The following is a 25415-nucleotide window of genomic DNA, read 5'->3' on the forward strand; positions in this document are numbered from 1 at the left end:
CTATTTCCTTGCATGATTTTGAAAATCTAACACTGATTTGTACCGGAAATGGGTCTGAATCAAAACATTTTTGCAGGCCATTTGCAGGTAAAATATCTCAACTTTCAAAATGTCCCTGTAGGGAAAAATCTCAGTAAGAAAAAAACCTAAATTAACACTTTTCTGAAAATATAATTGATTTTTCTTATATTGGTGGTTGTTTGACTAGAGGTCAGAGTTTACCCACCTTTTTATTTACTACCACACCACTTGTCTCAGTAAGAAATGGAAACCGATGTACTAGTCTGAATGAAATTAGTGTCAATATTCAGGCTCAACAGGCTCTAGTATGAATGTGGTGTTGACTCTGTCTTGTGTGTCCTCTGTGTGTGTGTGTGTGTGTGTGTGTGTGTTTCCTCTCAGATGTCTCCCCAGCTCTGCCCCGCCCCCCTGCGCCCCCTGCTGGCCGGCCTGCTGCTGCTCTGCGTCCCGGCAGCGAGGACGGGGAAATGTCCTCAGCAGTGTGTGTGTGACCAGATCCAGCTCACTGTGGCCTGCGTCAACAAGAACCTCACACACGTTCCCCCCACTGTGGACGAGGTTTATCACTCACACACACACACACACACACACACACACACACACACACACACACACACACACACACACACACACACACAATATTACTGCAGTTTGGAGTTTTGGTTACACAAACATTTCTCTGAAGCAGAAATGATCTCATTGGTTGAGTTAAACCTCTGTGGGCGGAGCTAAAGAACCACAGCTTTTCAGAGCGCAAGTTAGCTAATTGGTAAACTTGAAAGGCAAAGTAACTCTAGTCAAAATATAAATAAACAAATTAAAATGCCAATGACTTCTTTTTCATTAATTCATGACCATGGTATTCATGATGTTGGAAGGTCAGCTAAGCTAACTAGCTAGCCTGGATAACTGAATTTGTTTGGCTCCGCCCATTGAGGTTTAACTCAACCAATCAGATTATTTCTGCCTCCGAGAAATGTTGGCATAGCTAAAACTCTGCAACATTTTTATATCCATTTCCGATAAGATGAAACATTAATGATCACTATGGGAAAATAGGGTCAGTTGGCTAAAAAGTAATGGGACATAGCGGGGAAGAAAAGAAAAATAGAATATAAGCACACAAATAGAATGTAAAATAAGCAATAAAAACAAAATAATAAAAAAAAAAACATTAAAACAACAAAAAATATATAGAATACAAACAATTGTAGCCAACAAGTTCAACAGTCTGTATGGATGGGAAGTACGAGGAAGAGAATGGCTTGCTTACATATAAGGATTAACTTCTACTTGTTACTTAGGTTTTACTCACAGATGGTACTTGAATTCTTAGTTAAATATGGATTACTAAATATGAAATATGTGCTATATGTAAATATAAGTATATATCAACATAACATTACAAAAAATATGAGAAATATCAATATGTATACAGTATGAAATAGCGGAACCGTTATGAATGCTTCAATATCAAAAGCTTCAAAACTCAAAATTGTCCCAGTTCCTCTCCTACTGGCAATCCCAATATTATAATTATATAATATAGTTATTTGTTGAATTCCTTTCTAATTTTCTATGTATATAACTACTACATAATTTCATGGTTCTGTCTTGGAAACTCCAGAAGAAATTGGAGGTATACTACCAACTACCAACTACCATTGAAGTCTTTCTCTTTTTTCCTTATAATTATAACATAACTTCATGGTTCTTTCCAGGAAACTTCCTAAGAAATTAGCGTTGCCATGGTTTCTAACACCCTTACCTCTCCTGTTCCTTCTACCATCTAACTCTGTGTCCCTGTAGATCACGGTGAAGCTGGACCTGCGGGGGAACGACATCCAGGAGCTTCCCACCGGGGCGTTCAGACACACGCCGTACCTGACACACCTGTCCCTGCAGCGCTGCAACATCCGCACCGTGAAGGAGGGCGCCTTCCGCAGCCTGGGCCGCCTCGTCTTCCTCAACCTGGCCCACAACAACATCGAGATCCTCTACCAGGTCACACAGACACACAGCATCTCTCTCACATGTATATCTTCTAGTCTGTTTTCTTCTCTTCTCCCCTCTCATCTTCCTCTTTACAGCTGCTGTTTGTCCTCACAACTCTCCTTATTCCATGATCGCTTTTAGCAGAGGTGTGACCAAGTCAACTTTGTTCGAGTCCCAAGTCAGTCTCAAGTCTTGAGGCACAAGTCTCAAGTCAAGTCTCAAGTCTAAATGTAGAACAGCAAGTCAAGTCAGAACAAATCAAGAGTCCAGTATCAATTTAATATCTTAAAGAAAACTAAATATCTAGGACTTTTCAATGCAATATGGTTTTAATAGGATAAAAACTTGGTAAGATCATCATGAGTTTGATTTCTATAATCAGTTTCAACTTCAATAAATTCAATCATTCCATACAAATTCAGAAAACAGAATTTAAATTCAGTCGTCTGCTGGAACAAATCTCATCACTTTCAATCTAAGTCATTTACACAAACACAAGATCTCAAGTCAAGACTTTAGAAACCTTTTCAAGTCATCAAAGTACAAGTCAGAGTCAAGTCCCAAGTCACCAGAACCCAAGTCAAGTCAAGTCTCAAGTCTTCTCTTCATGCATCAAGTCAAGTCTCAAGCAATTACAATTGACTTGAGTTTGACTCGACATAAACAGAAGTAAATGGTCTGTAACTCTAAATGACACCGGTCTTCTCCTTTAAGTGCCTTGATGTTCGGTTTCTCCAGCCTCTAAACTTCCGCCTCCTGACTTCTTCTCCCCACAATGAGTTTCAAAACATCTGGATAGAAACGCCTCCCTCCCTCCCTCCCTCCCTCCCTCCCTCCCTCCCTCCCTCTCTGCTGTCTGAGTGCAGGAGTCGTTCGACGGTCTTTCCTCGCTGAAGCAGCTGATGATCGACAGGAACCGCGTGGAGGAGATCCAGCCGGGAGCGTTCTCCCAGCTCGGCTTCCTCAACCTGCTCTCCCTCACACACAACCAGCTGGTCTACATCCCCAACATGGCCTTCCAGGTACACACACACACACACACACACACACACTTACACCCCCCTTGACTTTTTCCCCATTTTACAGTGTTGCAGACTGGATACAATCTCCACAAAATACCCCATGATGACGAAGCGAAAACATGTTTCTAGATCTTTTTTTTGCAAATTTATGGAAAATTAAATATAGAAATATCTCATTTAAATGAGTCAATACATGGTAGAAGCTCGATTGGCAGCGATTACAGCTTCAGGTCTTCTTGGATACATCTGTATGAACTTGACACATCTGGATTTTGGGATTTTCCCCAAGTTCAGTCAAGTTGGATGGTGAGCGTCTGAACAGCTTCAAGTCTTTCCACAGATTTTCAGTCGGATTCTATGAGGGATGAAAGTAACAAAAATTAAATGATGAAAATAGATGCAATGAAAATGCATGTGAACTGAAAACAAGTATTAAATTGTCAAGTGATTTGATAAATCCAAGGACGATTTGATTAAAATAGAGGCGATTTGTCTATTATTTTTTGACAATTTGCCATTTGTTATTTAAATGATATATGATGAATTATAGAAAGTGGTGATAAATAATGAAAATTGCTGTTTTTATCAAATTGTCTTTGGATCTATCAAATCACTTGACAATGTATCACTCAGTTTTTTAATTCACATGTATTTTCATGATATCTATTTTTAATTTTTGTTACTTCCACCCCTCACAGGATTCAAGTCTGGGCTTTAGCTGAGTGACTCAAGGACTTTCACATTTTTGTTCTGAAGCCATTTCAGCATTGATTTAGCTTTATGTTCAGGATCATTGGCCTGCTGGAACATAAATCATGCACACACTAAGTTAATGAGCTATTAATTGATAATATAACAATTACTATAACCAGTATATAACTCTCCTCCTCCTCCCAGGGCCTGCAGAACATCAAGTGGCTCCGTCTGAGTCACAACTCTCTGAACTACCTGGACACCGAGGCGTTCGCCGGTCTGTTCACGCTCACCCGCCTCAGCCTGGACCACAACGAGCTGCAGTTCTTCCCCACAGAGACCATGACCAGGTAGGCCGCCCGCCTCGCCGTGAAGCCCGTATATTTTCCACTCCCACTCTCCTTATTGCTCCTCCCTCCCTCCTCCCCCACCCAGACTGCCGGAGGTGACCCGTCTGGATCTGAGCTACAACCCCATGACCTACCTGGGGGAGGAGGCGGTGTCCATGGCCAAGCTGACCCACCTGTTCCTGGACCACATGTCCCTGCAGGACCTGGCCAACACCGCCGTGTCCAAGTCGCCCAGCCTCACGCACCTGGACCTCAGCCACAACCAGCTGCGCGTCGTCCAGCCCTTCTCCGCCGGCTCGCCCAAGCTGGCTCGCCTCAGCTTGGCCGGAAACCCAATCTACTGCAACTGCTACCTGCGTCCGCTCAGGTGGGACCGGACTGACCGAGGAGTTCTGCACCGCAATGCTTTGGTTTAGTCCACTGCTTCTCAACCTTTTTGGCTCGTGACCCCTAAAAACAAGCGATACCTTCTCACAACCCCCCACTACAGGCTGCACGTGCAGAGTGTTGAACAGTTTAACCACAGAATGATTTTCTCTTTCCAGGTTGTTTCATTTGATTATCAGATGAGGCCTTGAGGCTGAAAACTATTCAGTATTTCACAAGAAAAAAGCAAAAATTAGATAAAAATCTGAAAAAATAGACGATAATAACTTACTTGTTGTATAGCAGAAATCTGTTTTTTTTCCCCTATTGTATAAATCATCTTGTGACACCCCAAAATCATCTTGCACCCCCCTGAGAGGTCCCAACCCCCAAATTGAGAACCACTGGTTTAGACTAACGAATTAAAATCAGTTGTAATATGTGACACAGAACAGGCTGTCTGTCAACCACTTTGTGTTTCAGGTTGATAAGACATTTGTATTTTTTACATAAAAAAGCAATGCAGTTTTAAATCCAGACTACAGTAGATATGAAATGAGCTTCTTCAGACAGGTTGCCAGAAAAATGAGATTCGTATTTCCACAGGAACCCTTCGCTATCCGTCCTCTAACCCCGGTGTGTTTTCTGACCCGGCCTCAGGGAGTGGGCGATCCGCAGTAAGGTGAAGCTAATGGGAGCGTGTGGAGGACCGGCCCATTTCTCTGGAGAGAGCCTGGAGGCCATCCACCCTCAGGACCTGCGCTGCCAGAGCCAGGAGGCCATGCTGAAGGCGGAGTTCGAGGAGGTGACCAGGATCACGCCACCGCCCACCGAAAAGCCGGAGAACAAGGTCAAGTGTCCCGTCAACTGCGCCTGCGAGGTGAGCGGGACACATGAGGGAAAGACAGACAGGTGGAAATCCATCCTCAGATCCTCTTACACTGTTAGATAGCATCAGTCTGTCATGTTCAATGCATTCCAGGAGTTATTTTGAGATGAAGAGTTTCGTCCCCTTAATCAAACCTCAACATGTCTTGTTGCTGCATTGCATTCTGGTCTCTCTCCTGCTCCTGTGGGTGGAGAAACTGGTCTCTCTCCTCTTCTACGATGGATTTCTCCCTGTATGATTGTTGAACGTCTCTTGGTGCAAAATGGCGGCTCTAGAAAGAAGCCCTCGCTCTTTGATTCTGAGGGACTGACACCAAAACCTGACGTTTACCGCTGACGTTTTAGATCGCTGAAACATTTTCTGATATCAAACTCCATTGTTGCTGGAAATATCTTTACGTGACGTCACTTTGTCTACATTTAGCCAAGTGGGAATAAGAAAAATACACCACCAAATAACAAAATTGGCTCAGAAATGGAAGTTACATCACCAATAGCTGTTTTTTTAACAGTGTCAAGTGTTTTAGAGTGGATTTTTCCTTTAATACCAGAGTTTAGGAAGGACTGATGACTTGTCGCTTCCCTGCAAAATCCTTTAGTTTACTAGTACTATTATTACCAATACTACTACTACTTCTTCAGTTGGTTACAGCTAGCCCACATACGGTATTTTCTCTAGAATAGCTTTCTAGCATAGCTTCAGGTTTATTTGCACATACAAATGACAAAAAAACTGAAAGACAACAAGAAATGCAAACTGTGAAGGTGAGACAAAGAAACCCCAAGGAGCTTACAAAATACACTTCCTTTGAAAAAGAGAAAAAAATCAAGATGACAAAGAGAGGAATCGGGCACAGAAACCAAATCACCAGTTTGGTAGTGAGAGGGATGCTGAGTATGTGTGTGTTAAAGAGAGAGTGTAGAGTGTGTGTGTGTGTATTCCTATCTCCCATCACCTCCCTGTCCCCCCTCCTCTCTCCTCTCTCCTCCTCCTCCTCCTCCTCCTCCTCCTCCTCAGGCAGAGACTCACCACTCCTCCTGTGAGAACCGCGGTCACACCAAAGTCCCGCGTGGTTTCTCTGCGGACACGCGCCTCCTCGACCTGCGCGGCAACCACTTCCACTTCCTGCCCGCCAACAGCTTCCCCGGCGTGGCCCAGGTCGTGTCCCTGCACCTGCAGCGCTGCAGGATCGCGGAGGTGGAGGGCGGGGCTTTCAACGGGATGAAGGGACTGGTCTACCTGTACCTGTCGGAGAACGACCTCACCTCCCTCAGCCCCGACGCCTTCAAAGGTCTTTAAAACGAGTATACTGTGTGATTTAAAAATGGCCGAATCACTAAAATTTGGTGTGTTTCCGCCCACAGTCCAAAGACATGCAAGTCAGGTGGATTGGAGACTCTAAATTACCAATAGAAGTGAATGTGAGCCTCTGTCTATCTGTCCAGAGCGTTACCCTGCCTTCCCCCAATGCATGCTGGGATAGGCACCCAGCATGTGACAACAATGAAAAACAATAAAATTAGACATCACAAAGTCACATAATCTTTTGTTTTTTACCTTTACTTAAAGCTACACTAGGCAGCTTTGCTCACTCGCTGTTGTTTAGGTTCATAAAAAACACAGAATCCACAGTAGAGATGCGTCTTAATGTGATTATTGTGGGATGATTGATGAAATGAGAGTTGACTGGGTATCTCTACTGTGGATTGTGTGTTTTTTTTATTATCCTAAACAGCAGCGAGTGAGCGAGAGATTTGCATTTTGTGCTTAAATGCTGCATTCAAGTCCTACTGGATTAACCGTAAATACAAGCTGCTGACTGGGACAAAGGTTCATATCTGCCTATTATTAGTGATTACAAGTAGGACATGTGGGAATTCTTTTGTGAGCTCCGTTATCTTTAACTTGGTATCACGAATTGCAGAAATGTGGCAACACAGGTGACGAACATGACAACATTTTAAATTAATAAATTAAAATGATTTTGGATGAGGGGCTTTCCAACGAGTTAAAACACGTGAACGCTTCCAAGTTGTAAGGATATGTCATCCCATTTTTCTGTTTTCTTCCAATGTGTCGCTTCTCCGCCCACTTCCTGTAAGTTTTTTTTTTACATAACACTCTTGCCTAGTGCAGCTTTGAAACCATATTTGTGTTATCCTTGTCTTGTTACAGAGAGAAAATGCCCTAGTAGCAGCATTCTGACTTGCTGTACAGGTCAAAGACCCTATGAAACAGCATCTTTACATCCCTGATTTGATGTATTTCCTGTTGAAACAGGATGTTGGGGCGGGACACAACGCAGTGAGGGATCATTCAAAAGTGTAAACCAATGGATATCAGTTTGGGAGAGAGAGGCAGTTTTATTGGATGGGAGGGGCCGGATTGTTCAAAAATCTGTGATGGTTTTATTGGTTGGAATTTATATTTATGCCTCCTGGTGCATCATTGTCACCATTAAAGATACTCTGTTTTCCAGTAAATAAAATGGGAGTTCATTTCATGGGGACTTCAATGATTCAAACTATATTTCAGCCCAAAGACCCAAACTGAGTTTCTCCAACCCAAACCTCCAGGTCTCCCCCAGCTGACGTACCTCCACCTGGAGAAGAACCGCTTCACCAGCTTCCCTAAAGGAGCCTTCAAGCTGCTGCCGGGCCTGCTGGCGCTCCACCTGGAGAACAACGCCATCGCCAAGCTGGAGCCGGCGTCGCTGAGCGGGGCCGAGGGGCTGCGGGGCCTCTACCTCACCGGGAACGCCATCGAGCACGTGTCGCCCCGGGCGCTGGAGCGGGCCGGAGACCTGGACACGCTGCACCTGGGAGGGAACAAGCTGAAGGCGGTGCCGGCCGAGGCGCTGAGCGAGGCGGGGAACCTGGGGGAGCTCCGGCTGTCCGGGAATCCCATTCGCTGGGTGGGACCGAACGCTTTCCGCCCTCTGGCCGGGACGCTGAAGGAGCTGTACCTGGACAACATGGGACTGGAGAAGGTGAGGGGGCTGTGTTTGACTGTGATGTACTGCTGGGTGAAGACGTGTTCCCATTTCTTATCTCAGCAGTAAGATCTTCTTAGAACCTGTGTCCCCTTCTTTACTATTCTCTGACTCATTTATTTCCTCAACATTCCTCGCTCAAATACATCATCTTGTCTTATCTTACAAGTGGATTATGGTCTACTGTCCAATTCTGAACCATTAGATAATTTGACAAATGAGATGTAAAACCCCAAGTAGGATCCAATGTATATAACTTGATCTTAAAGCTGCACTAGGCAAGATTGAGATGTAAAAATACACCTGTCTTATCAGCCTAAATCACAAATTGGGGCGGCAACAGAGAAGAGTGTCCCATACAGACAGACACTATACATTCATTGTTTGTTCAAATGAAAATCTTTTCCTCTCTCGTCTCTTTGGTTTCCTTTGGTATAAAGCATCACAGACCGGCCGGCTGGTAAACATGAGCTGCTGTGTGACGTTTACTGACGTCACCATACAGGATTTCTGGGTACTGAAGTACAAAAAAACGTCAAACAGCCATCTCTCACTGTAATTTGGGACTGCAAATGTGGGAAAATGCCTAGTGCAGCTTTAAGAATTGTCATCTGCACTAGATGTTCAGGAGCTTTGGATTGAGTCCCACCTCGTCATTTATCTCTTTTAATAATGTGATATAACCTGATGTTAAAGCACAAAAAGGGCTAATAACTCATTAATTCCCTCAGCCATCACTGACGGATCTCTCTATGCTTTTCAATGCACCTTATAATAACTATCACACCTACAATGCTTATTTAGTGTACTTTATGCGATTATTGTGGCAGAGATGAGAGTTGACTGGGTATCTCTACTGTGGATTGTGTCTTTTTCATTATACTGCACAGCAAGTTGCATTTTATTTGCTTAAGTTTTCCTCTGTGATCCCTCTGACACCCCAGATGTCCCGGGACTCCCTGGCCGGTCTGGGTCCGGGGCTGAGGAGTCTGTTCCTGGAGGGGAACCAGCTGGAGGAGGTGCCGGACCTCCACCCTCTGTCCACTCTGGAGGTCATCAACCTGGCCGACAACCCCCTGCTGTGTGACTGCCCCCTGCTGCCGCTACGCATGTAAGACACACACATACAAGAGCACAGACACATCAACAGAATAGGGTTCGATCAACATGGGTTTTAAAAGGCCAATACTAATATTTTTTGGATTGAAGCTGCTGATCTACTTGGTTTATTGGGTGTCCAAGAGATTTCATCATCTGAGAGTAATCTGGTCTTTTATTTTCGTCCAGGTGGATTGAGAAAGTCAACCTGAAGGTGCGTGCCACCTGTGCCCACCCCCCCGAGCTGAGGGGTCGCCGGGTCAAAGACGTCCACGTCTTCAAGGCCTGTCCCGGCGGGGAGAGCCTGCCCTCCTCCCCCGCCGTCACCCCAAAGCTCTCCAAGGCGCCCAAGTCCACCAAACCCAAGCCGGCGCACCTGAACGGCCCCCGGCAAGTCAAAATGGTCAGAGCCAAATCCAAACCTCGCAAGAGTCCGAACCCCAAACCTGCAGCGGCCAAGAAAACCACCGAGAGACGCAGGACGGTTTGAAACCGCCACGGGGGAAATCCTCCGGCTTCTGAAGTCTAGTGAGTCGAGCATATTTGAGACCGCAGCAAACCGTAAACTGGCAACTGTCGAAGATTGTACGAGGTTAAACCATGGATTGAACTCTCCCGCTTCTTAAATTCAGCTGTAACCTCTGCCAACCGTGAAAGCTATAGCTGCCGAGGCGGTGTTGTACTTTTCATCTCCTGCCTCCCTAAAAAGTCAGTTTTTCAATCACAGCGCTCTCCAGCCAATTCTGTGCAGTTTTTCCTCTCCGCTGTCTAATCAATACCGGGTCAGAGGAGGTCAGAGAAGAATATTTTTTTCATCCGGGGGAACGCAGATGGAGTGTGTGCGCTCTTTTCCAGCACGGCCCCGCTTTACATTCATAACGTTACACACACATTCACACCTGAGCTGCCTGGTGTAAACACAGGCTTCTGCTGTTCGCTACCGAGCAGCTGTTGGATCTTTTTCTTCTTCTCTGTTGGAAGTTTTTGGATGTTGTCGAGGAGGCAAACGGAGTGAACGTCATTATCTTAAATTTGGTGCTAGAAGTCCAGTTTGGTGTCATAGAAGATTTAGGGTTCTTTGCAATACTCTTCAAGTTAACAATGTTGTCCCATGTCACTGTTTACTTCTATAAAAAAAAACATTATCTATGGCTTCACACTAATTTTCTTTAACCACTACACCCCAACTGCACAATGTACTGAATTAATCTCAAGTCCCTAATGCCAATTGTGAAGATAATTTGAGACGACATTCAAATCAGCAAGTTGAGCACAGTATTTTAATCGTTGATTGTACATTTACAACAAAAGGAACAAATCTGGACATAAAACAGGGAACAATAAAATATATTACAACATAATTATAAGTGTCTGCAGTGTCATTACAATCAAGTATGATGAAACTCTCTCGCTGGGGCCTTGAGAGTTGTATTCACCAGTTGATCTGATGTATTTAGAGTTGGGATGCTTGTGACAATGGATAACTCGTGTTTAGTTCAACTAAAACAAAAACGTTTGAAAGCAATTATAGCTGCTCAAGTAGTTAGTTAGTTAGTTAGTTTATTGTCCTCAGAGAGGAAATTCTTCTTTCACAGTTGGTGCACACGAAAACAGTTCAAAGACATGATACAAAATAACAGGAAAAAGCACAATCAATAACAGAAACCCAAAACACATTGACATTGTACAGTGGTACAGAGGCAAAAACATACTGACACTGTACAAACAAGTTACAAAAATTCACCGGGATGGGGGAGTGTTCCTATTTAAAGCTTGCATGGCAGAAGGGACAAAGTAAGTAACACATGAGTCTGTAGTAGAGCTGTACTGATTTGGAGAAAGTGAGGTAGTTTGAAACTGGCTAAGCTAGCCCTCGTGAACAATATGGAGTCATGTTATTAGGCACACGCAGTATTTAAACTCCCAAAATCTCAGAGTTGTATTGGTTCACTCACAATTTTCAGTCTCGTCTTTTTCACTCCGACTCTCCCATCATTGTTCTTCTGTTTGTAGTTTTCCATTCATTCTTTCCTTCCGCCCTCTCATCTCATCAGTCCCTCTCCCTCTGCTCCTCCTCCTTCTCCTTCTCCACAGTGCTGCTCTCCATCCTCTCCACATTTTCAGCAGTCTCCTCCCCCTGCTCCTCCGGCCTGTCCGGTCCCGTCCTGCTGTCCCGCTCGGCGTCGCTCTCCAACACTTCCTCCATGGCGCTCTCATCTCCTTGCCTCCCCTCTTCTTCGTCCGCCGTTTTTCTCTGCTCTACACCTTCGCCGTTTCCATTTTCACTCTGCTCCATGTTGCTTTCACCAGCAATGCTCTCTGTCACAGTCTCTTCCACTGGTGCCTGCTCTTCCAGTCTTTTTTCTGCAGTTCTGCTCTGCTCAGTATTGCTCTGCTCCATCTCTTGGTCTGCTGCGTTTCCCAGCATGCTCTGCTCTGGCGCCTCATGTTGCTCTGCACCGCTCTGCTCGCCTCCCTCCTTCTCCCGTTTGACGATGCCCAGAGCGGGTGGGGGGACAGCAGGGAGTTGCGGGGGGCCGGCCAGAGGAGCGATGGGCGTCTCCATCTCCACCTCCTCCACCTTCACCTGCACTGCAAAAACTAGAGAGAAAGGGGCGAATGACCAAAATGTCACAGAAAATATGAATGAACAAATTAAGCAAAACGCATGTTGTGTGAGAGTTTGTCCACTTACTCTCCTGCTCCTCTGGCTCAGTTTTGGGCTGGATGAGGGGGAGTTTTGGGGGGAGACTCAGGCCCACCAGCCCCGGGGGCCCGTCGCTGCAGATGAGCCCCGGACGCCGGTAAGGAGTGTGGCTCTGACATCCTTCCTCATCAGACTGCTGGTCGCCGTGGTCCAGAGAGGTCAACCTCCTCTTCACCATCTTCTTCTCTGGAGTGGGCGGGGCAAGAGGAGGTGAGGGAGAGAGAATATTTTTTTTCCGTATCAACCATCAGACAAGAGAATCAGCTAATTGTGATGGGTGATCTGGTTTCCGGCTCTACATATGCATGTTTCTCTGAGACAGAACTTACTCTTCCTCCCGAACACAAATGGCTTGGTTTTCTTGGGTCGTGCCGCCTGGTTTTCAGCTGGATCCACTAGAGAAGAGAGTACAAAACACCCAGTTAAACACCGGGTACGGTCAGAAAAATGGCAAAGTTTTTAGCTTGAGCAATGTTTTTGATGGGTCACTTTATTATATATAATACGTATATTATTATATATGAAATGTGAGCAGTGTGAGAGTTTCTGATTGCATCTATGTTGTGTTCTGCAGCTACAAAGTTTTTAACAGGCAAATCATTTAGTTTTTTACTGCTTTGATATTGCCTTTCATAACGTTATACCATTTTGACAAGTTAACGTAGCTAGCTAATTAGGTAGCATTAATTGAAAAATGACCACCAACTACCATCAACTCCAACCATAGATGCAACCGCTCTCCAATCATCGTTTGTTTATTCCTGTAGTCTTTCAAATAAAAGTTTTAGAGAACTAGGAGCCTTTGAAAGGCTGGAATCAACTTTTTGTCCGTTTTGCACTTCCCAGGCTGCTCATGAAACTACATCACATCAGTAAGAAAACAAGGAAGCGCTGTGATCTCATTGGCTGTTGATGGCCGACAACCACAGAAAGTTCAGCCACGGCCAACTTCGATCGTGTTGTTTGCAGTGTGAACACACAGTCAGAGTTTTAGTGTGTATGAAAGCAGCTCCTGTGGTGGCAGATGCCCACTTGATAACCTGCTGACACACCTGCTGTCAGCCTCATCCCCTTTTCCTCTAACATTAACCCAGCCTTCTACATTGGCACTCTTCCCAAATCTCCATCACACCGGGTGTTCACCTGGTCCAACAGGCGGCTGCAGCTGGTAGCTGGTGAGCTCACACCAGCCGGTGGGGTAGATGTCAGGCGACTGGTGGTCGACCCACTGGTCGAACTCGTCCTCCCAGCCGTCGAAGTGGATGAGCAGCAGGCGGCCCACACAGCGCCTCACGGTGGCCACGCACACCAGGCGCGGCTCCATCAGGTCCACCGCCTCCAGCTTCATGTTGGGGGAGAAGCCGTGACCTGGGTAGTCCTGAGGAGAGAGACGCATGACTGATGCTCATATTCAGCTGTTTCTTCATGTCTTAACTGGTCTGAACATCAGAGGAGATGAATTACAGTGCATCATGCTTAGCTAAACAGACTGGAATCAGATTTGTTTTGACTCCCCTGTCTCTAGAATCTCTAACCTGGCAGGAGGACAGGTTAACAAAACTCTGTCCAATAAAGGAGCTAGTTGTGAGTCCATGTGACTTTTGTTTACAAGCTCTGGTTCTCCTGTAATTGGTCAGTGTGAACCTCAATGAACCAAATACAAAACTAACTGAACTTTTCCACTATGGTTCGGACCAAAGAAAACAAACTGTCGGTGTGATTGCACCCTAACACTTCTCTAAACATGACTTGAAATGGTAGGGAGTCTGGAGTCTTACAGTGTTGAACAGTCGTGCCGGTGCAGTTTTAGCTTTCGTCTCCTCCAGGTATTTGGCCCAGGTGAAGGTCTGAGAGTCATAACCTGGCAGGAAACAGAGACAGAGTTGATCCATCAGGAACTAACAGAGCTAAATTAAACAATGTTTCTCTTTACAGTATCACTGCTTCAGTAATTGTCCGTCCACCTCATGATTTCTCTGCACAAAATCACACATCAGCACATGACAGCAACCCTAAAGAACCAGCTTGTAAACCAAACTAGCACTACCAGAGCAAAGAAAGAGAGTGGAGGGGTCGAAAGCTGAGAAAGTGAGAAAATTAATGAAGCAGACGGGGTGGGGAAAGTCTGTTTAGATTTACCTGGAGGTACGGTGAGGGGGACGTTGTTCTTCTCGCAGAAGCCTATGGGAAGGATGGCATGAGAGGAGGCGTGGTAACAGAACCAGTCGGCGCCGTTGTCCGACTTGGTGCCATCTATACCGACCATCAGATAACCCTCCAGCAGCACCTGGGGGGAGGGGAGGGGAGGGGAGGCGGGCAGAGAGCGAGAGAGATAGAAACAGGAGCAGAGAGAGAGAAAGAAAAAAATAAGTCAGAGAGAGACAGACAACAGTACAGGGGGAGACACTAGATGCTTTTTCTGTCGATGGCCGACGCAGACGATCCTGCAGTGTAAGCGGGTTCAAGACTGGAGACATTTGGCCCTTTTGACGACTTCAGACCAGTCGGAGCGGGACAAGATTTTTTTGCAATGTGCTTGATTTCGCCGGGTGAGTTTAGCTCATGGGGAAAGAAAAAGAGAATGAACTGGAAGAGCGGTCACTTTTTAATAACAACCTCCACTCATGCAGATTGTTTACATCAGTAGAGATTCCCAACACTTGCTCTACTCTTACGAAGTTGTTTTACAATTTTATTTGGAGGAATAAACCTCCATCTATGCAATTACAAATTAAGTCGCATTCAAAATTTGGCAACACTTTAGATTAGGGATAGGGAACACATATTAACTATGGGTTTTCCTCAATAGTTTCATAATTTCTCTCAATAATATGTGACACTAGCACCTTATAAGCCCCATACTGAGCAAAGCATACAGTAAAGCCCAATTCATGTGCAACAACTTTGTTACTGACTGCCATAAGCACTAATTAGGATGCTATTGAGGGAAAACCCATAGTTTAGTAGTCGGGTTTACTTGTAGAATACAATAGCGCAGAATAAGGTGCTAATAAGTGGTTTGTAATGACTAATAGTGAACCAATACACTACTAATAAACATGTTAATAAGCAACTTATTAATAGTTAATATGTGTTCCCTAATTTAAAAGTAACATTTTTATAAATGTTATCCTTGTAAAATACATTTGAAACGACAGAAAACCTATTTTGTAAATTGTATCTACAGTTAATTGTTATGGACGAATGTGAAAATGTTTTTGAACGACAAGAACAGGTAGTGTGTGATGTCTTCATATGTGCGACGGCCATCTTTGCCCTATCACCTGTGCTCAGCTTCCCGACGGGACGGCGAGCAAACGAGTTGTTTAGTCTGAACTTCCCTCGTTAGGCCAGATTCGAACAGTCTGGTAGTCTGACCTCGGCTTTGTGCAAATCTCATAAGAGAGAAATTTCAGATATTTTCATACAAAGCCAGAAAGGGTGACCTTACCTTGTGCACAGTGGCCACAGAGATGTTTCCCAGGTTCAGAGGGTCGATGGCCTCCAGCTTCATCCCTTCCTCAAAGAAACCTCCCTCCATGTAGACGATCCTGGGCTGCGGATCACAGTGGTTTTAAAGTCATGCTGAACTACAGCGGCACAGTTAATAATGTATAACTGTACACTGCGATTTTATCTCAGCTGTTGCATCAACCTCCGCTTTTTGCATTCGGTTGATAAATCATGAATCAGCCATTTCTTCGGCATGAATGTTGGCCTTACCTTCTTAAAAAGCAGCGGAGTGCTGTCAAATTGACCTTTACGATACGGAGAGTGGCCGCTGGCGCCGCCTTCCGTGTTCTTGCCTACTAAAACGAGAGCAAAACCCACATCTTTACTGCCAAGTTAAAAAACAAATGCATTTAAAAGTTATTAGTTCTATTTAAGTGACTCTTGTTAGTTAAAAATATATATATCTACCCAGGGGAGGAAACTACCACCAGATGATAGTTGACAAACTCAACAGCCACAGCCTAAATTGACAATTAATAACTGGTGTTTATTTCCTGCTCTGCCTCTGTTTCTTCTTTCTTGACTCCTTTACACCTTCCCATATTGTTCCAACAAAATTTGGGGTATTTTCTTTGTTGACGCAGAAGCGCTATTGTCTCAATTTGAAATCTCTGGTTTAATATTTTCATGTATAAAGACGACTTTGGGTCCCTGATCCTGAAGTTTACCCTGTCTTCACCCTCCCCACTGTTTCCAATCCTGTCTGCCTTGTGCCATACTCTCGCTTTCCCTACATCAATCAACAATTATTTTATTTCTCTTACTTGTTGTTTATGTATTTTGGTGTTTTTGTACCATACATCATGTTTAGTTCGATGTCCTGTGCCTCCACTAGTCATTTTTCCTTTTTCATCTTTTGGGGTGAGATATTGTTATACACAGCTTGTATTTATCTCACACTATCATCTCTATGTGTTCATAAACTAAACCCTAGACCTACCGGCGGGTTTGATGGCGTGCCCCACACTGCCGGACCAGCCGATGGGGTGCAGCAGGGGGCTCCACATGTGGCACCAGAAATCCAGGATGACGTTCTCGGGGGCGTCACTCTGGTCGGCGTACAGCAGCCGCAGACGACCACCGATGACAGAGTCCACGATGGCCACGCGCGTCCGGCTCACGTGTTTGGGGTCGACCACCTCCACACGTATGCCGGGTTTGAACGAGTACTTCAAGTTCTCTGCTAGCTGGGAGGAGGAGGGACGGGACAGAGATGCTGCTCAGTTTTATGGAGAAACAATTAAGTAAATGAAATGTATCTGTTTGAGGTCCTCAGGCAGGTTCGTATTAGCCGTTCAAAAATGTAAATCACTTCTTAAAACTCTTTTTATAGACTTGCTGTTATGCAACAACCTTTTATTATTGTTTTTTTACCTCCTTTTTATGACTCCTGCCTTGCCTTCATATTTCTTACCTTGTTTTTACTGCCTTTGCTGTTGATTTTATGTTTTTTATCCTTGTGAAGCACTTTGTAACTGTGTTTTGGAAAACAGCCACATAAATAAATATTACTATTACCTAAAAAATCAAACATAACAAAAAGAAAATAAAGAATAAAGAACTAGAACCTAAATCTACGCTGGATTTACATATTAGCTTCGTCATAAAGAATTATCTCTTGTTCCCCTGCCACCCAAAACTCCTTAATGGGGTCTTAAAATGAAATACAAATGAAATATTATTATAATACAGTTATAATGGGATGCCTATGTAAATCTTATATCCCACCTCACTTTTATATATCCACAGATTTTAGTGTGGTGATCCCCCACCTCAACATGCCTGAACACACACTGCAGGCTCTCTGCTAGCCAGGACAGAGAAGGTCGTTCTTCTTTGTGTAAATATAAAAAAAAAAAAATAACTGTCAAGAATTGTTTCCACTGGTTTTGAAGCTGACAGAGAGATGAAAAAGTTAGAGAAGAGAAGGGCATATTCAGTCAGAAACCAGAGAGAGAGAGAGACAGGCATGTCGTGTCTATCGAGCAGAATCAGCAGTTATTACCTTGAGGTAGAAGTCAACAGGAAGCGTGTTCGCCCCCACCAGCTTCTTCATCAGATACTCTTTCCAGTCTGGGATGTTCTGCTGCACATCTATACAAACACAATTTGTCAAATAAAAAAAAAAAATCATGTAATCTATGTATCCATCTGTCTATCTACAGAGCATCCTGTACAGACATATACACAAATGCAGTACATATAAAAAAATTAAATATGTGTGGAGGATAAAAAATGACAATGCTTAGGATTTGGTCAGTTTGAATAAAATTAAAAGATTTTCTCCAACATACAACTTGATTTCAAAGGCCAGAGACTCCGCAGAACACAACGGTTCCTTGTTTAGAAACCTCTCAAAAAACAAATTGCAGCATCCTATGATTTAGAAATTGCAGTCATCAGTATTGCAATAAAATTTTGTTTTTCCATTCGCGCATGATAGCGATCACGGTCCTACAGCTGTGTGTTTGCAGGTCGGTGTGTGTGGAGCATCTGTATGAACCCTCACCCTGCGGCGGGACCAGCAGTTTGCTCGTCATCGCACACCATCCGATCGGGTTCAAGTCCCCCGAACCGAGGCTGCACCAGAAGTCATGGCTGCTGTCGTGCTCAAAGCCCTCGTACCTTAACAGAGCTTTGTATCCTAGGGAACAAGGAGAGGGAGAAAGAGTCGTGTTAGGTCAATATTGTCACTTGTAGGCCTTTTATTTGAGATCGGATATCAGGTCGTCCAACTCCAACATGATGGATATGATGCAGTTTGTTTGATATTTATTATATAATTGATTGATATTGCACTGGTTGTCTATGGGAGGCTCTTAAAATGAATTGATTCTAATGCGCCATTGTGATCGGATTCCACACATAAATGCATGAATATGTTTTTTTTTATTATTATGGGACTTCAATGGAAAGTTTTAGTATCCCATGATGGTCTAAATGCCATTTCAGAGGCTTTTCCTAACGTGACAAAAACAAAATTCTGGGGGGAAAAAAATGAATATATGTAAATTTTTTTGGCATTAAATAGTCACATTTAAAAGAAATTGTATTTATTCTGCAAGAAGAGGTGCAAGAATTTTACTGATGATTTTCAGATTGATTAGAAATAAATGCGACAAGTGGTCAAATAGCATTTTCCTTGCCATATCAAAAGGGGAGATCGTTCTTCAATTCCTGGCCAGATTGTGCCAACTAGGATTCAGATTGGCTTTGTTTGACCTGATTGACGAGACTTAAGACAGATAGAACGGTGTACTGGCCTACTAAAACAAACACTGACCGACAGACGCACAGACCTGCTAACTGGATGACGGTGGCGATCCAGTAGACTTTACTGGGCAGGACTGCATTAGTGTTCAAGACCTCCACCTTCATCCCCACTGAGATGTCGTCCCACTGGGAACACAAGGGAACCTGTAAGGTGGAGGAGGGGGGGGTGGAGGGTGCGAGGAAGTTCAGAAACAATAAAATCAGGGATCGTTCCATATAGACCATTGGTGTGAGGTGTTTGCTTGTTTATTCAAAAACAATGTTAAAATTCAAGGCAGGCAGCAAAGCAACCGCTGCACACAGGAATTTAAATTTCAACATCCATATACAATCTTTCTTCTGCAGATATGTGCTCCATATTCATATCTTTTCCCTGAATTTAAGGAGTTACACCCAGGCTCCACAAAGCTCTGAGCTTATTTTACACCTTTCATCCTACTCAGGAATTTTAATGTGCATGTACACACTCTCAGTTATAGAAAGCTGAATGTTTATACAGTATATGTAGATTGGTTGGTGAATAAACTAATTGTGTTTGTGATTACACTTCACAGACAGGACTCACGTGTCTGAAGCAGGAGACGGAGGCAGCCAGAGAGGTTTCCTTTTCCAAGTAGGAGCCCCACTCAAAACCTGCTGCAGACGCTACAGCACAGAGAGGAGAGGGGAGGTGTCAGAGTGTCGGTGGAAATGAAAATCACAATGTTTTGTACAGCTGAAGTGAGACTTCTTGCCATGTTTATGTATGAGTGTGTTCATTTTGGACGCAGAGTGTCTACGTGAATTGCTGATATGTTGATATGTACAAATTCCTGTGCATGTATTGTACTTGGTCAATAAAGTGATTGTTGTCTGTGTCTCTCTCTGTGTGTGTGTGTGTGTGTGTGTGTGTGTGTGTGTGTGTGTGTCAGTGCCCTCACCATCCGGTACTATGGTCGGAAGGGCCTTTGTCACCTTGTTCAGCACTGTAGCTTTTTTTGAAGGGGGCTTTCCCTTGGGAGACACAAGCACAATAAAAATTAGTTGGCACCAAGGAGTGTTTTTTTTTTTATTATTGGCACACCTTCCTGATTTTTTGTGGGCCTTTTAACACTTTGAAGTAAGTAGTTACAGCACTTTCAAACTGCTAGTATATATTGTGGTAGGGAGAAGTACATGAGCCATGGTAAGTTATTGGGAGTTTGTCCCATTGGTCAAATTTCCCAATATCTGATGAGGATTGGCACCAAAATATTCTGTCTCTCCGGCATGCTAACACTTTAGCTTGCATTATGCTAAGTAATGGTAGGCGACTAGCATCGTAAAAGTGAGAATGAGAACTTGAAGCAGCACTAAGTCTGGATAGTAAATTTTACCGACATGCATTAAACCTGCCAGGCTTGTTTAGGGGAATTGGTCAAATAGATATAAAATTCGACAAGAAAAGAATTAACTGTTTAGAACTACTTTCAACGGCTGAAGATGTATCTTCCCGCGAGACTTCGAGCGTAACTGTTTTGTTTACACGGGAGCAGAGAAGTTAACTTAGCGAGACTACTCAAGTTTTTTGCGCTGTTGATTTTGTTAACAGACGTGGAGACAACTTTCTGACACCGAGCCTGAATACACAGATGAGGGCTTGTCCAAACGGAAAGAAGAGAGGAGTAAGTATAAAGTTAAAGCTAGCTCACTACCTGTTGATCCACATGAATGACACTTGCGGCGGCATCACCTGTCTCCTCCTCGGTGTTTCTGCTCCGGGACGGGACGGCGCCGTGCCTCAACAGACGGCGCACGCGGCGGGTTGGGAAATCTAACCTGTCATAGTAATCATCCAGCTGAAAATGCTCCTGGCAGATATACCTGTTGGTGAGCTTCTCGACTGGAGTGTTTACATCTATGTCCAAAGCAACGAGCCATAGCCTCAGTCTCTCTGGATCACCGACTGGGAATCGGTGAAAGACGAGATCCGGCCGTTTTTTGTTCCAACATGAGAAAATATAACACCTGTGAACCATTGAAGTGCCTTATATGTGAACGCACACGTCTTGGTTAAAAATAAAACCGTAAAGATGCACTGCGCCTGGAAGTTACAACTCAGGTTGGAAACTCGTGCAATTTAAAGTGCAGCGCGGGCTTCTTCTTCTTCGCCTGCTTCTCCTCATGCATCTTCTTCGCTATCAACGGCGGTTGGCAAACTGATTTTTTAGTGCATTACCGCCGCCAACTGTGCAGGAGTATGAAATCAGGGAAACATTCAGTATATAACGCAACTACGAAAATGAAGGAGAAAAAAATAAACTGCACTACTCTTAAATTCCATGTATGAATCCTGTTGCCCTTAAGTATTTAAACAAGAAGTTATTCAAATATTTCTTTAAAATTCATTTGCATACCTCTATCACTCATCTCTATAATTTGGACTTTCTACCAAGACATGCTCTGTTGTTTCTGACTGCTGGAAAATAATCACACCTTCCATTTAGCTGAGTGTGGTGTTGAGACTGCACACGGCTAAAAATATGTATATATGTACAGCAGGTGAAAAAGTGGTTGTTTACCTGAAATAGTCCCAAAATAAACCATTGCTACATCAGTTATACTGAGTTTATGAGATTTTGATTTCAGAAGTTATGAATCTACAGGCCACAGAATAAAAAACAGAACCAACTTTGGATTACTTAAAGGTTTATCTTCATACTTAGGATAATGCTAGTTGCCAATGATTACTTAACATACTGTATGCTAAAGAGCTATCTACCGGAGACATAGAGATGATTGTGGTACCAATCCTCTCACTAGATATTGGGTAAAGTGACTAATGGGCCAAACTCCCAAAAAGGCAGTGTAGTCCTTGAAAACCAACTGCTGCAGTGGCCAACAGTATAAGACTGTGCTTGCACTGGCCAGCAGATCTTCCCTGGGTAAAAATAAAATAAAGGTTTGTATTGTGATCTGCAATATATTAAATATAAAAGTTGCTTTTGAGTTAAAAATGAAGTTCTGTTTGAGGGCAACTTCAGCAATTAACCTCATTACGCATGCACTCATACATGCATCCATCCATCCATTCATTCATTCCTTCGTTGTCAGCTTTGGATTAATGACGTCTGAAGTCCAAGCACCTTGAGTTTAAGCTTTAAGGATGATAATATGTGATACAGATTACATTTATCTATGGAAGCAGGGGGAGGCAAGTAGCTAGCAGCTGACATTCAATAGCCACTGGCAGGCAGGTTTGAGCCTCTGTGGTTGACATTGAACTGGAAGACTGTGTAAACACATGAGCATATAACAAACACAGTGTTCAGAAACCGTAACTACCAATACAACCATGCATACTGTACGAGAGAGTTTCACTCCAAAATGTGATATCTACCACTTGATGCCGCAAAAATGCTGCTGGCATCAAAATAAAGCACATTGTGGGTTATTATGAAAGTTATGAGTCATCATTTGGTCTTTGGTTACAAAATAGTTAGATTTGTGAGGATAAAATCATCTGTGTTTTTAAAATACTGACAAAAATACTGTCAAATTTCAGGTCACAAAATTTTTCAAAAATGTTATGTATCCATCTATCCACCTCCAAAAAACGGTCAACTGAAATTCGTCATTCAGTATTTCACAGGCAGAGATTCAAACCTGTTTTAACTAGACCTTGTCTCAAACTTCGCTAAAACCTTTTATTTATTGCACAAAATGGGCATTTATTTAAAAAAGTACAGACAGCTTATCCCTATCTTCTCCATCCTCTGTACTAAGTTAGGATACAAGATGGTACAGTAAGATTGGAATGTAATCACATATTTAGTTGATGGTACTAATTAAATGCTAGGGCAGTGTGTCTTAGCCTTAAAAGCCATGTCATGTTTTCCATGTGATTGATAATTTCATCCATCCCTCTCTCCCAGCGGGCCACATCACATCTTTCTCTCACCTGCAGTCGAGCCAGTATGGAGGACTTCTTGGAGTTGGATGAATAGGAGCGGGAGCAGGACATGCTGCAGAAACGCTTGGTCCTGGAGTAGAAGGTGCCGCTGGTGCCGGTGGTGCCGCACAGCTCACACACCACTGGAGGAAAACATAATCATGCATTTTGTCATACACCTGCTATAAAATGGGTGTTTTTTTCATCACATTTTAGTTTGCTGATTCAGTCTCATCTGACTTTGTCAACAATCCTGACAGCTTATACAAATGGAATGATGGTTCAAGTGTTTTATGGAAATGTCCCGTCATTCCTTTTGATTCATTACATAATGTTGAAAAGGCATTTAACCAAATCTAAATGTTTATTTTGTACTTAGTCTGTCCTGTTACAACACGATCATACTTTATCCATAATGCATTTATGTTGTACACTGTAAAATATGATCTTATGATCTTAGCATAAGATGCAAAGATTATGTGGTTCAAATGTATTGAGATGAAACAGATCTTTGATTACTGATTACAGAAATTTTGATTTTAACATTGATCCAGCAACAAAATAATTTTATCATGCAAAAACCACAGGGCGCGATCAAAAAACAGGCTCTAACCACATCAGGTTTAGTTTACACATGCATATTCAACGCATAAGTAAACTAAACACAATACATCTGCAACAGGATGAAGCAGCGGCAACAAAATCTCTGGGTGGAATTAACTGAGGTGTCAGCCATGTTGACTTTTGTCTCCACTGTCAACAAACATTCATAAGTTTGCATGTGCCAGCAGACAAAAAGAGAAACTGGCAGCACTTCTAGCGCATTAGCCGCACTCGGATGTCCTGTGCTGTACATAAACCAATAATTCCTGTTCCCTCATGTTTCCTTAGTTGCACCTCACCTGGTCTGTCGTCCTTTGTTTTTTTGCCAGACCAAACCGCTGCTTCTTCCTGATCGTTATCCTCTTCTTCCTCCCCTCCTCCATCGGTATCATCAAACTGAATGGGGGCCGTCTCATCATCATCTGCCTGTTGAGAGAAAAATAGAGTAGAGCTTAACAATGAATCGAAAAAAAAAAAGTCGAAATCGCAATATGATCTTCTGCAATTTCCAAATCAGACGCTGCAATTGCTTAAGAGAGAGAGTCGAGTACAATATTAGTTTAAACCTTTCATCATACTCACTCAGTAAACCACCACACTGACATCTATTTTTTTTTACAAAATCAAATTCTTTAAACAATTTTAAAGTTCTAAAACATTTATGACGAGAAAAACTTTAAATCGCAACTGCAATATTCTCTCAAATAATCGCAATTGGATTTTTTGTCAATATCTTTCAGCCCTAATGGAGAGGCAGAAAGCAAAAGAGAGATACTAATTTTCTATTAAACATGTAAATTAAACCCGTTGAAATCCCTCAGAGTGGCAGGATGTCTCTCTCTCTGTATTGTCAGTCATACGTTTCCCGGTCCACAGCAGTAATCACTTACAGGAATGTTATGTTCTCTTGGCTCTGCAGCAATGCTCCTGCGCTGGATGGCAGGCAGGCATTTGCTGCAGCCGACTCCATCGCAGGTGGAGCACGGCGGTCGGATGAACACAGTGGGAACGGCCCCCGGCTTCAGCTTCAGAGCCCCCGTGGCAGCCAGAGCTTTCAGGGTGGGGATGGGCAGCTTGGGCTCAAAGTACTCTTTGCCAAAATGCTCGCTGCACAGGTGGGAGGTGGGTGTGGCAAACCACTGGCTGCGGGTGCGCTGGACCTGCTTCTCCCATTTGCGAAACTCCTCGGGGTCCCTGGGGAATTTATACAGAGTCACGCCATCATCAGCGGTTTTGCCGCAGCCGTAGGCCACACAGTGGTAGGGCATTCTGTCTCCAGCAGAGGACTGAGGAAGGTGATGTCCATGGGCTGAAGCTGGATCTACAGACAGGACATTGTGCTGTCGGACGTCTTGTTACCAGCTCTGCAGAGGACAATGATAACTGCATGTTACTACTTGCAAACACTTACTCTCCTCCTGAGAATGAAGTCTTTAACATTAACTTCAGGTAAGACCAACGTCTAGATACCAGAACTGATAAAACGCTTGGTGAAATGTGGAGGACAAAGACTACACCTCATTAACAGACACAATATACATAATATTCAACGTAGCATTTAACTAACACCAAATTCTAGACACCAGAGGTGAAAAACGCTTTGTAAAATGGGGTGAACACAAAGTAAACAAGAAACACTTGGTAAAATGGGGTGAACACAAAGTAAACAACAAAAAACACTTGATACAATGGGGTGAATACAAAGTAAACAACAAGAAACGCTTGGTGAAAAGGGGTGAACACAAAGTAAACATCATTAACAGACACTACATACATAAAGCGACAATGACAACGGGATTTGTGGTATAAACCGTATTGTTGCGAGCAAAACAATTATGACAGGTTTGCAAACTTAGCAAGCCGGTCAAAATGTAAACACAGTCTAGCTAGCTTGCGTGCTAGCTAACATGCTAACTGGAGAGAAGTGCTGTTAGCTTCGTACAGCAACTCACTTGTTATGCATTTAATGATTTTTTGAGGCTT

The 25415-nt window shown here is 43.5% G+C and overlaps 2 protein-coding genes across 2 annotated transcripts; one reads left to right on the plus strand and one right to left on the minus strand.

Moving 5' to 3' along the window:
• Positions 1 to 402: 402 nt before the first annotated feature.
• Positions 403 to 10766, plus strand: chadlb (chondroadherin-like b). The gene is made up of 10 exons (XM_071909741.2): positions 403 to 579; positions 1831 to 2025; positions 2883 to 3038; positions 3936 to 4081; positions 4167 to 4448; positions 5108 to 5327; positions 6354 to 6627; positions 7913 to 8325; positions 9273 to 9439; positions 9616 to 10766. Exons 1-10 carry the CDS (start codon positions 403 to 405, stop codon positions 9914 to 9916), a joined length of 2331 nt encoding a protein of 776 aa, XP_071765842.2. The 3' UTR covers positions 9917 to 10766.
• Positions 10767 to 10966: 200 nt separating this feature from the next.
• Positions 10967 to 24786, minus strand: l3mbtl2 (L3MBTL histone methyl-lysine binding protein 2). Its single transcript, XM_078290945.1, has 17 exons — positions 24323 to 24786; positions 23732 to 23858; positions 22839 to 22972; positions 19840 to 19912; positions 19485 to 19564; positions 18946 to 19063; positions 18156 to 18290; positions 17652 to 17740; positions 16587 to 16833; positions 15857 to 15942; positions 15585 to 15689; positions 14273 to 14420; positions 13912 to 13994; positions 13277 to 13511; positions 12463 to 12528; positions 12122 to 12319; positions 10967 to 12027 (listed from the first exon to the last, which is right to left on the minus strand). The coding sequence occupies exons 1-17, from the start codon at positions 24698 to 24700 to the stop codon at positions 11477 to 11479; spliced, it is 2853 nt and encodes a 950-aa protein (XP_078147071.1). The 5' UTR covers positions 24701 to 24786; the 3' UTR covers positions 10967 to 11476.
• Positions 24787 to 25415: the final 629 nt, after the last annotated feature.

The sequence above is a fragment of the Centroberyx gerrardi genome, chromosome 20, assembly GCF_048128805.1.
Source record: "Centroberyx gerrardi isolate f3 chromosome 20, fCenGer3.hap1.cur.20231027, whole genome shotgun sequence".
Taxonomy (NCBI): Eukaryota; Metazoa; Chordata; class Actinopteri; order Beryciformes; family Berycidae; genus Centroberyx; species Centroberyx gerrardi.